At 43.5% G+C, this 12,284-nt stretch overlaps 2 protein-coding genes and 1 long non-coding RNA gene across 4 annotated transcripts in view; 1 reads left to right on the top strand and 2 right to left on the bottom strand.

Moving 5' to 3' along the window:
* LOC123166191 (polyubiquitin 11) overlaps window positions 1–1,748 on the bottom strand; it is a gene marked incomplete in the record, with an annotated part of 3,239 nt that extends 1,491 nt beyond the window's left edge. The window contains 2 exon segments of the mRNA XM_044583961.1: window positions 74–520; window positions 1,447–1,748. Coding sequence (XP_044439896.1) covers window positions 74–520 — 447 coding nt within the window.
* Window positions 1–12,284, bottom strand: part of LOC123166192 (polyubiquitin) — a 38,100-nt gene that overhangs the window by 24,107 nt on the left and 1,709 nt on the right. The window lies entirely within an intron of this gene.
* LOC123166193 (uncharacterized) lies at window positions 2,206–4,656 on the top strand. Of its 2 annotated transcripts, XR_006483392.1 has the most exons (4): window positions 2,206–2,476; window positions 2,674–2,833; window positions 3,360–3,670; window positions 3,752–4,656. It is a non-coding gene; the product is annotated as an uncharacterized lncRNA (long non-coding RNA). The 2 variants fall into 2 exon arrangements; XR_006483391.1 differs by having other exon boundaries at window positions 3,360–4,656.

Here is a 12,284-nt window from a genome sequence, read left to right as displayed (position 1 = left end):
TGTCAGAGGACTCGACCTCCAGGGTGATGGTCTTGCCGGTCAGGGTCTTGACGAAGATCTGCATGCAGAAACGGAGCCTGAGCACCAGGTGGAGTGTGGACTCCTTCTGGATGTTGTAGTCAGCCAGGGTCCGGCCATCCTCAAGCTGCTTGCCGGCAAAGATGAGACGCTGCTGGTCCGGAGGGATGCCCTCCTTGTCCTGGATCTTGGCCTTCACGTTGTCAATGGTGTCAAAGGACTCGACCTCCAGGGTGATGGTCTTGCCGGTCAGGGTCTTGACGAAGATCTGCATGCCGCCACGGAGCCTCAGCACCAGGTGGAGTGTGGACTCCTTCTGGATGTTGTAGTCGGCCAAGGTCCGGCCATCCTCAAGCTGCTTGCCGGCAAAGATGAGACGCTGCTGATCCGGAGGGATGCCCTCCTTGTCCTGGATCTTGGCCTTGACGTTGTCGATGGTGTCTGAGGACTCAACCTCGAGGGTGATGGTCTTGCCTGTCAGGGTCTTCACAAAGATCTGCATCTGTAGATACAAAAGATAACAGAACAAGAGTAAGGCACTGTACAGAGAAATATGCAGTACATCAAAACAATGCATGAACCAGATGTACAGCGGAGGTGGAATTGTAACTAAGAACCCCCTATCTCATACATCAAACAATATATTAGCAGATCTATAAGCAATAGTTGAACCAAGATGATACAATAGATGAGCCAAATAAAACAAGAGTAAGGCACGGTACAGGGAAATCTGCAGTACGTCAAATAATAGATGAACCAGATGGTAACAGATGAAATTGTAACTTAGAATCCCGTAAACCATGCAGTGCTAAATTTTTGCAAAACTGCATATAAGCATATACCAGCGCAATATTGGCCTGCAGTGGGAGCACAGGTAAAACTAGCTGTGCTGAACAAGCTGGTCAAGTCTAGGAAGCAACAGTAATATGGGCAAACCAACATGAATCTAAGAGTTCGATGCCCAAGTACGAATACTACAAGAACTACTAATCTGGCAAATCACAGGTGTATCAATTCACAGATCATACAGGGCTACAAAATCAGCAACTAGCTAACTACAACTACATAAGACGAACCGAACCGACAGCAATCCCATCCCAATAACACCTTCGACAGATCATCATAAATCCAGAATAATACTAAACAACCGAGCAGAACTAACTAACTACAACCAGATAGATGAGCCGAACCAACAACAATCGCATCAGATCTAGTCGAAAATCATGGCATAACCAAGAGAAATTTAACTACAACCGAGCCTAATCAAACACGACTAATCGAACAGGCTGCAATCGATCTGCTCCCAACGGCTAATAGGAATCGAGGGGAACAAACAACCGATCAAGGTATTCCTGGCAACGATCCCAGGGCACGCACGCACGCACATGACGATAAGGAGGGGAAGAAATCGGAGGCTCGCATCCATACCTTGACAGCGTGCTTGGTTCGGGGGAATTCGAGATGGGGAATGGGAGTTGAGAGGTGAGGAGATTAAAAGTCCACTGTTTGATTAGAGGGAATGGGAGTTTAAGTAGGAAGGGCAATGGGAGTCGAGGAAGCCAATTCCCACCTATTTCTTCCCAGGGGGCACCCTGTTAATTCGTGAGCAGAGTTTTATCCCACGCTAATTTCCATCATATACCAAACAAGGGAATGGGAGTAAAAATCTACTTCCCATGACTAATCCCTTATAAACACCCTTGTGCAAACTCCCATTCCTCTGCCTAAGTGCTTACCAAACAGGCTGTGAGGAGGAGGAGAGAGCCTTGGCTTCGCTTCGATCGGAGGTTTCCCGATGAGATTGGAGGGGGATCTGGATTGGATCGGATGTGTGAAGAGGAATTTATAGCCGGATCCGACGGGAGGGGTTGGGGGAAGGAAGAAGCGCTACGGCACGCCGGACGTGACGTGTGGGGATGGGAAGAGGAGAGGCGGTCGCGGAGTCCGTCCCACCACGCAATGGATAGGGAGCAACTACAATAGAAGTTGGGCTTGTGATGCAAAAATAGAAAAACCAGTTCTAGACCGCTGAATTGGAGATGGATGCATGGCAGAGGTGCTTCAGCCGCAAAATTACATGTTTATGTGCAAAAACGTTCCTCCTTTCTAGTTAATTTCCGCCCGATGTCCTCCTCGTCCAAAAACCGATTCCCCTCCGGCCGCGGCGGCAGCGCAGATCCAAGAATTCCCGGGCGGCGGCATTCGTTTAGATCCAGAGCCAAGCTGGGTCACGACGCCAGTCGTGGTGCCGTTCCACCTCCGCTTCGACGGCTCCCGCGGCCTAGTTTGAGGCGGAATAAATGGAATCTCATCGGCGTACGGCAAGCCGGTGGTGGGATCGTCGTCTCCTCGCCCTCACGGGCCCTAGGATCTACTCGTGGGCGTGCTCCCTACCTCCTCCTCTCAAGATCTAGCAGTAGCTCGAAACGCTCCTCGCCTTCTTCCAGACCAACCACTGGTGCGAACCTAGAAATCGCCGCCACGGTGTTCATTCTTCATATTTTTTGTTAAAGCATTATGAGCTAGTCGAATTATACTACATCTCTATTTTGTTACTGTATTTTCTCGTACATGTTCATGTTGAATCTGTTATAATAGTTTCAATCAGATCCAACTGATCTTGGTCTTTATCTGAAAACATATGTTCCTGTGCAGTACTCAGCCACTATTTCTTTTTCTGTGTTGGACTTCAACTGTGGCTTATCCATGCATCAAAATCTTTCACGCGCCAAGATCTGTTCAGGCACGAGTTGTCTTAGTCCATACAAATTACAAGGCATTGCAGAGAGAATTGGATTTCTTGATGTATTTATTGGTCAGTAACACCAAGATGGTATAAACTGCTTTAACTTGCTGTATAATCCGGTGGAGTTTTTTACAATGTAATAATTAGGTAGATTCCCCCCCCCCCCCAAAAAAAGTAAGGGCGTTAGTTTATATTGGATCATAGGACAAGAGATGAGTTTCAAGTGGAAAATTAGATGTCCTAATTTTGTTTTGAGTCCTGAAGATAGCAGTTCAAAGGCTTTTGCTCCTTGTATTTTGCTTGCAACACTGTTATGCAATTCAGTATCATAATATTTCAACTAGCAGGCCAAAAAAAATCTTATCCTTGTGAAATACGACAGATGTCCTGCATATATTACATAAAGTAACATGAAGCAAGTATTTGTTAATTTTGTTCGAGGAGCAAGATACATACCATTGTGTTGCATTGTGCTGTCATGCTGACCATTTAGATTATGCATATGATTAACCTGAATAGCATCGCAAACCAGCAATTCTCCCTAGGTGGATTCCCAGATCTAGGTCATCTAAGTGAAGCATATATTTGTGCACAGGATTTCTGCATGTTTTGTGCCGGCACTGTCGGCTGAATTAAAGAGATATGCAGAGGCACTCTGTCGCCGAGTTGCCGGTGTGGATTTGGAGCCGCTGGAAAATACACAGGTGTGGTTGCGCTTGGCTGATCTGAACAGTGGAAAGACATCGTCCTCATTAAATTACACATGAAGATGCTACCAAGTTGCGTCACAACCTGGACGAATGATGAATTCTCGCACTGATGCATGCTACTGGAAGACATCACTGTGATTCGGGATTCCTGTGCACCAGACACGTGTGTGGAGGCAATATCCGAATGGACTTGTAGGTAATTGGTGTTTTCCCATAGAACCAATTTTGTTGCATATTTAGTCTATAATTTCAAGTGATTATGAACTTGCTATCACAGGGTACCTTGTTCAAAATTGGGTGAACTGCTCACTGGCTGGATTGTGTTACTGGGTAATGTAGTTTAGTAGCAATTATGAACTGGCTATCACACTGGACCATTTTCTAAAATGTGATGACTTGTTTAGTGCCGGGATGGGGTTAGTGGAGGTTGTAACCATGCTCTTATGAACTGCAAGTACTTGATTTTCAGTTTGCAGGGATGTGTCCCTGTTCGTGGCAACTTAACCGATAAAATCTTCATAAGATAAAGTTTGTCTTTCTCACACTGCTCCGGAGAGTATGTGTGGGCTTCTGATGTTGAGAAGGTTGTTTATGTGGAAAAACAATGGGTGCTTTTCCAGTGTGAGTGTAGGATAATGTCAGACCCAAAGTATCTTCTTGTTCTGAATAATTGGTTTGCATTAGGTAATGAGGGTTTCAGTTTTATTTTTCATCTTGCTCAAGTCCTTACATGATGATTGAAATAATTGCCTTGCTCTTAAAAATTGATGTTTGAAGATGTTAACCAGCATGTTTGCAACTTCCTTGCATGTTCTTGAGCAATATTTGGACCCATCCTCCCATAAAGCGGTCTGGAGACCCTCGTCCTAATCTTTTTCGTCTGAGGCACGTTATAGGAAGCACTATTACTAAAGACCGAGGGGTCCAACGTTTCTGCCATGTACCATTTGGAAGCACTAGAACTGGAGGCAAAAGTCTGTTGAAATTATTAATAGTAATGCTTGTTGAGTGGTGATCATTTTAGTTTACAATACCCAGTCTTGCCGGTCATATACTGAAAATGATCCTCTCATGATTTTGCCGGTCATATCACTTGACATGTACTGAAAAGTCTGTTATGTTGTGTTTCTGGAAATGTACATGGATTATCCAATTCTAGAGGTATGTTTAGTAATGCTTGAAGGGAATGGCTGAATTATCTCATGCACTCAAATATTTTATGGTAGGTATTGCATTTTTTTAAGCTAATGTAGTAGTAGAAGCCAAGATTGTCCCACATAAACAGATATGTACAAAGATGGGGCATCAACGCTGCTGATTTGAGAGAGACTTGAGGTGTTCACTGCAAAAGTCTGGTTTTATATCTACTCTTAAGTAGGGGGTTTCTGTAAAATGTACACTTCAGGGGCGTGGGATCCCTCACCAGAATCTGTGCCTTCCATCTTCAATCCATATCCAGAACTGTTTTTCTATTTTTGCATCACAAGCTCAGCTTCTATTGTAGTTGCTCCCCAATGGATATGGGGAGGAGATTCCAAAGATGACGCCGTTTGGTGCCGTTGGGGGCTTGGCTGGTTGGTGGCCGTTTGAGTTAGCCGCCGGGCTCACGCCGTTGGTGTGGTGCATTTAAAAAAAACACATGTAACTTTATTCATACTCATAACAATTACAGGTACACTGATTTGGACCTAACATGTAAGAAAATACAAAGTAATTTTTATGACTAAAAATTACAATGAAATCTCTTGGAAACACGGCGCCAATCTTTGCTCGAAGAAATACCCCCAAAGACTTCGGTAAAGAGGCTGCAATTAGACTGGAGCAACGATATTGTCACTCTTTCACTCGCACGAACATTACCAATAATGGTTTTTGAAAGCGCCTTGAGTCGCCCATCTAAACTGATGGGAAGCCTTGGTCGATGAACATACTTGGCCAGGAATGATCCCCTAGAAGTGCAGGCCCTCGAATCACTATATCTTCATCATGGTGTCGATAAAAGATTTCACCTCCATAAAGAATCAGACCACCAAAAAAGAGCTTGACACAACAACATAAACTCATCAGATCCGAATAATTGAATCTGGGAGGACGGAAAACTCTCTAACCTAATGGCACTGCCAAAAGAATAAGAGGAAGTTTATTCTTACAAAACTTGATGATCATTAAGCGTTGACGAAGAACATAGAGATCTTGAAGATCCGAGGTCCCCCAGCTCTCAGCGCCAAGATGGAAACTGGAGGCGAGGGGACCAAAATTTCTTAGATGGCGGCGACGACGGCGGCACGAGAAACCCTAGCTAGCCAGGGGAGGAATCACCCCACCCCCGCAGTTTCCCATCCCAAATTAGGCCCCGTTCGGAACAGATGTATAGAAAACAAAGGAACAAAAACATGTATAGGAATAAGATTGAGGTGCTCCTTTGATTCAAAGGAATTCTATAGGAATTTTGGAGGATTGGAATCCTTATGATTTTTTCCTATGTTGTTCCTTTGATTCATAGGATTGGTTTTCATAGGAATTTTTCCTATGAAATCTTTTGTACTACATTTTAAAGGAAATCTAACATCCACTCCAACCTCTTTTTACAATTTTTTTGTTTTTCCTGTGACATCAAACACTCCTTGCTAATCTTATAGGATTCAAGTGGGCATGCCACTTCAATACTCTACCTTTTCTATTCCTACGTTTTCATAATCCTGCGAATCAAGGAGGCCCCTATGGGATAGACAAACTAGGAAAGTAGAAAATGAAGACGTTCCTTCACAGGAAAGGGAAAATGGAACATGCAAAAGTTTGGGACCCACCAATCGCAGCACCTGACCGAAGCACCCCATGTTGTGGGCCTCTAGTAGTAGCTTTTCCGTGACTCACCTCGGGACTCCGCCCCAAAAAGAGCTCTGGGCAGATGTTTTTTTCCCGTGAAATCAGAGGCTATAGAAACTTTCCTCCGGAAATATAGCAGTTCGTTCCTGCGAACCGAACGCTACTTACATAAAACTTTCCTCTGTTTTTTCTTCCTGCACTTTTCCTCCACAATTCCTTCAAACCGAATGCAGCCTTAGTTGATTCTGATTTGTCTAGACACGGATGTATCTAACACTAAATCTAAGTTAACTAATTGGGGCCGGAGGGAGTGCTACTTTACAACAATATATTTTGCGGCTGAAAACATTTGACCCAGTTTGTTGAATTACATGACTTTATTTTGTTATATTTGAATTTAGTTTGTGTTCTGAGTCCTAAAACATGGTTTGACAGTCCTGGATAATACTAGGGTGCCACGCGTATATTTTAGTAAGGATACTTTAGACTCATTTGTGAAAAAAAAATTGAATGTCCTTTTAGCTGTTGGTGCAATACAATAGGGATGTTGTTCGAATTGCCAGTTGGAGTGGGGCATCTAGAAGGTGTGCTAAAGCCATGTGCATGCGTGCCCATATACAATGTCAATCTAAGATGATCAATCGATAGTCAAGATTAGGATGCATAAAATGCAACAAAATGATAAGCCATTGAAGATAAAAAGTGATGAGAAGAATAAAGTATAAAAAAAGAAAGGCGCTGGCGAAGGGGGCACGAAGCAAGGCACGAGTGATGGATGAGAAAATTATGGGTTAATGGCATAACATATTTTTAGAAACAATTTTTTTGGCACTTGTTGAATGTATGTTGTCTGGAGATGTATCCATCGGTTAACTTTCGTGGAGATGACGCGCACCAAGCTGGAGAAGTGGGCGACATGGCTGACAGTGGCGTTGGCGGAGGATCGACATGTGCTGACGAGGGAAGAGGGGCGGGGTTGGGGGTGGGGGGGTTGCTGGCACCGAAGAAGGGGTCTTTAGAGAGTTATAGAGGGATGACCTAATTGGCAGCGGAGGGTGCGAGTCAACTAAGGTGGGGCGGTGCGGCAACGACACCATCCACAAGTTGGAGATGGCCGGCAGCAACATAGTGGGTTGATGATAGAGCATAAGGAAGACGTCGACAATGGGATGGACTAAAACTTTTTTTTTTCGGGAGACGCACAAAATGTCAGTCCCATTGTCTGATGTTAATGCCGGAAATTCGAATGCAATCCACAAAAAGAGTTCGATCCACGCAAACTCCCGGTGAAACCCTGCTCGCCATTGCTTCTGTGGCTACGTCCGTGTGTTATATGCCGACGTTATATGACGGCGAGCAACGGCAGAACGCCTCCGCTCCTGACTTCCCGTCCCACACGTCGCGTCGCGTCGTGGATGTTGCTTTCGTTCTCATCATCCTTTGGTTCCCTTTAAATTCTTAGTATAAATTTTTTTTCCGGGAAATAAGAAAAGGAGATTCGACCAAACACTATTTCACGGGGCGTCGCTTTCCGAGCTCGGCATTGTTGGCGTCCTCGCCGTGTACACTAGCGACATGCGGACAGAAAGGAATCGCCATGACTTTTGGGGACATTTCCCGTGAACTCGTTTTGGTACGTACATGCATATGGAATCGTTGTGCAAAGCTTGTAGTGTTTATCAAATCTATCTATACTGTACCGAAATGATTTAATTATGAGGGCATCAAACCGAAGTTTGCTTTGCGGTGCGTCTTTGACTTGCTGGCATGTATCAGCTATGATTAATCGTAATTGTATGGTGAGCAGGTGAGATGAACTTGATGGGCTTAAGATGACTAGCAGGGCAGGCAGGTGATCTGGAACACAGAAGAGTGTTCCGTTCGGTTCGGTCGTTCTAGATTGATCGGTGAGTTGGCTGCTAATGGTTGAATGCTCGGAATGGAGTCAAGTGGATGTTTCCTAGTATGTTGTTGTTCACGGTCAAACTCAGCTTTCGTCTAATCGACAGTTCACATTGTTCTAGGCTGTTCGGACCCATGATTTTTTTAAAGTGAATTTAGTTAATTAAAATGATTTAAAGAAACCACATTGTTGTGTTTACTCTTCAAAACACTAAAAATCATCTACTAGTGCACAAAATATATCGCCAATGTCTAGTGCTACTCAAGCTGGCAATGAGGATTACCCAGGCGGTTATTAGACTCACATCCCCGTCCCCGCGACAGTCCTTCCATGCCCATCCCCATCCCCGTACCCGCCTACCGGGATAAAAAGCTTCCCATCCCCATCCCCGTCGAGAAACCCATATACGCAATCAACATCAGTCTTCAATAGCATTTCAGTAAAAAAAAAATAGCATTTCAGCATAATAAACGATATGTTGTGACTAGGATAGGAATTCTTAGGTCTTTTGGGTCCAAAAAGGCGGGACGGGTCGAAATTTAGGTAGGTAAATTTCAATACAATAAATTGAAATGGATCTATTCAAGCAAATTTCAATATTTTTATGCCAAATATACACATACCTCTAGAACTGGAGGCTAACCGAGCATAATTGCAATACTGTATGATATACCCATACATAAGTAATTAGATGTAATGCTAAAAAACTGATTGAGTAAGGACAAGTAACGGAATATTATTTGATTCTCCCGGCCGGCGCCATTCTCGTAGCGTTGCTTGTTCCAATGCCTCCCATGCCGAGTTGAGATCCAGGCCATGAGCTCTCAAAATGTGTTAAGCTTGATCTGCTCATCATGGCAGTGAATTGACCGTAATATTCATATACTATGCTCATTCGTGTTTAAACCTCTATTTTTGTAACAGATCTATAGTGTCACCTAAAACCGCATCACCAAATTTGAATTCAAAACACAATAGTACTCCCTCCGTCCCATAATATAAGAGCGTTTTTTATACTAGTGTAGTGTAAAAAACACTCTTATATTATGGGACGGAGGGAGTAGTAGATAGTGCTTCTAGTGTGGAAATAGAATTAGCCTGTATAAATAAAGAAGGCAAGAAGACTAACATAGTGTGCAGGTAGATAAAAGACTGGTAGTTGAAAAACTGAAGAAAATCCTAGTGGGAAAAGCCACCGGCAATACAATGGTGACATTTAATAGATGGTGAAAGGTGTTTACAAATGCAGGTGATTTATAATGAGACGTCAACTAATTCATACACAGATTGGTGCAAAAGAGCAATTGAATCAGCCCGATGGCTCCATAGAATAGTTCACACTATTATGATTGTACATCATGGAGATGACTCATGGCTATGTAGTTGGATGTTTTATAATCATATCTGTAAGGTTTCATCGCAGCTGCACATCGGCGGTTGGTGCAATGACAGTTAATGTTTATAATAGGGTTACAATCGGCTACTAAGAGTCTAGAGATACAATCCGATGGATATCATAACCAGCTAGGGTGAATGTTAGGTATGACAGCATAAGCTAAGTAGTCGACAACACTGTTGTGATCACGGCTAATCTTCCTGAGGATAAACTCAAGATCTTCCATAAATCTTCTTCTAATCTTGATAATTAAATGTCCAGAGCTCGAGCGATTAAGATAACCATTTTGAAATGGCATCCGGTGCCTTGGAACAGTCTGACCGAATAACCGCAGGTTCAGTAGACCACTGTAATGTCAATGCAACACCTTCTAGTATAGCACTTATCTCAGCCTCAAGCACGTCGTTGCAGTGAAATACTCCCTCCGTTCCTAAATATAAGTCTTTGTAGACATTTCAAATGGAATACAATATACGGATGCATGTAGACATATTTTAGTGTGTAGATTCATTAATTTTGCTCTGTATGTAGTCACCTGTTGAAATCTCTAGAAAGACTTACATTTGGGAACGGAGGAAGTAGATGTTAACAAGTGGCAAAGATAACTTCTCCCAAAGAGTTTCAAAGAACCATACATGTGCCGCACCTAGATCAGACGCGTACGATTCATCTGAAGACAACGCAACCCAGTCAGCTGGGGGCGTGGCCAGGGTTGTAGCTCTGCCGGTGAAGGTGCAGTTACCAGGCGAGGAGGGTGCATATAATAATACAGTATATGAAGTGAAATTTTGTCAACCTCCTTTTGTTGAATCTGATAAATCGATGCCATGTAGCTGCACAAGGAATTGGCCTCTGATGTTGAACTTTCAGCAAACAAACGAAGGAGCAGTCCTCGCAAGAATAACACTATTTGCTTTTTCAGGTGTTAGTAAACATTTTTTGATGGGTAAAGATTTCAGGAAAGTTGTGGTAACTCCTGGGTGTCCCTATACCCTCGTGAATAGTAAATTAAAAAAAGGAATATATATTCAAAAAAGTTGAAATTTTGTGACTCCAAATTTGATCAAACATTGTAGGTGCTCGAAAATGTCTCCTTACACAAAACAAAATCAATGTTCAAATCATATTGGGTGCTCATCTCCTTACAACATACACATGTGTAATTTTAACTCTTATTAATTTTAACCTTCAACGGGATTAACTCTTTGCACCTAACATTGCACGTGATCTATGGTCTCAAATTCTCCATGCCATCAAATGTCTCACCTTTATCACAAATATGTTATACTTTCATTGAGTATTTTTGAAGTTGAACTACAGCATATTTATACAGCCTCCCTTACCTTCACATTGTTCCCAACATCTTTTTCAGATGTTAACAAGCGTTGGTTGATTAATTCATCTTCCTTTTCTCTTTTTCACTCACTATCTCGTCAACCCACTGGATACGAATGGAAGATATCAGCAGAGGTAGCCATGATGTAAAGAGAGAGGTAGCAACTCAAAAACAGCTTGTGGTAAATCAAGGACATATTCAGATTTAGATCATGTTGATACATAGTTAACAGTGACATGTGTCGCGCAATGCGATCTTTACACATACATGGCCCTGATTTTTTTCATAAATATGATGTAACTTGGAAGTTTTGCACTTGTGAAAAATTACATTGTCCAAAATGCTACACACCAATAATTGGAACTTGGGACTACAACGAATTCTTGCAATCCTATTCTCTGTTTCAATTTGCAGTTGTAACTTTTGTTGCAACTTCAACTCGTGCTCGTGTCCTTCTCCACAACACCGGCGACCCGCAACGGGGAACGACCCTCACGGCACCGGACGCCACGAGTTGCAACGTCTTTGGCGGGAGGTTGCCGGACGCGCAATATCAGCCGGATGAATCACGCATTTTCTATAAAATGGGCCAATTTCTCAGAACATTTGAGGAGTAAAGTTGGCACTTAAATTACAGAAATACAAAATCAGTTCAAACGTAAAGGACTGAGCACAGAGGTAATCAAGTTTTACATCAACCAGAAAACATGTACCATCAAATGCATCAGAAAGATAGCAAGAAACCACAGTACAACACAACTGGCAAGACAAACAGAATTATGGACCGACTCCAGGGCTCACTTATTCTTAAGTTCATCAAAGCTTCCGCACACCAGCAGAAGTTTGCAGATACAAACGATAACACTGCATCACAGTATATGGTATACAAACAAAGACAGTTCAGGCATCAACGGACACAGACCAGACTCCATTGGAGGACACCGAGGACAACGAGACTTGTGAACCCAGAGACAGAAGCAGATCCATGGCCAGGAGCTTACTGGCCACCGCGCAGACGGAGCACCAAGTGAAGTGTGGACTCCTTCTGGATGTTGTAGTCCGCCAAAGTGCGGCCATCCTCAAGCTGCTTGCCAGCAAAGATGAGACGCTGCTGGTCCGGTGGGATGCCCTCCTTGTCCTGGATCTTGGCCTTGACGTTGTCGATGGTGTCAGAGGACTCGACCTCCAGGGTGATGGTCTTGCCGGTCAGGGTCTTGACGAAGATCTGCATGCCACCACGGAGCCTGAGCACCAGGTGGAGTGTGGATTCCTTCTGGATGTTGTAGTCAGCGAGCGTGCGGCCATCCTCGAGCTGCTTGCCAGCAAAAATGAGACGCTGCTGGTCCGGG

Source organism: Triticum aestivum, chromosome 7D, assembly GCF_018294505.1.
Source record: "Triticum aestivum cultivar Chinese Spring chromosome 7D, IWGSC CS RefSeq v2.1, whole genome shotgun sequence".
NCBI classification, from domain to species: Eukaryota; Viridiplantae; Streptophyta; class Magnoliopsida; order Poales; family Poaceae; genus Triticum; species Triticum aestivum.
The sequence above is the reverse complement of the archived record's forward strand: the minus strand, read 5'-3'. Positions and strand labels throughout refer to the sequence as shown.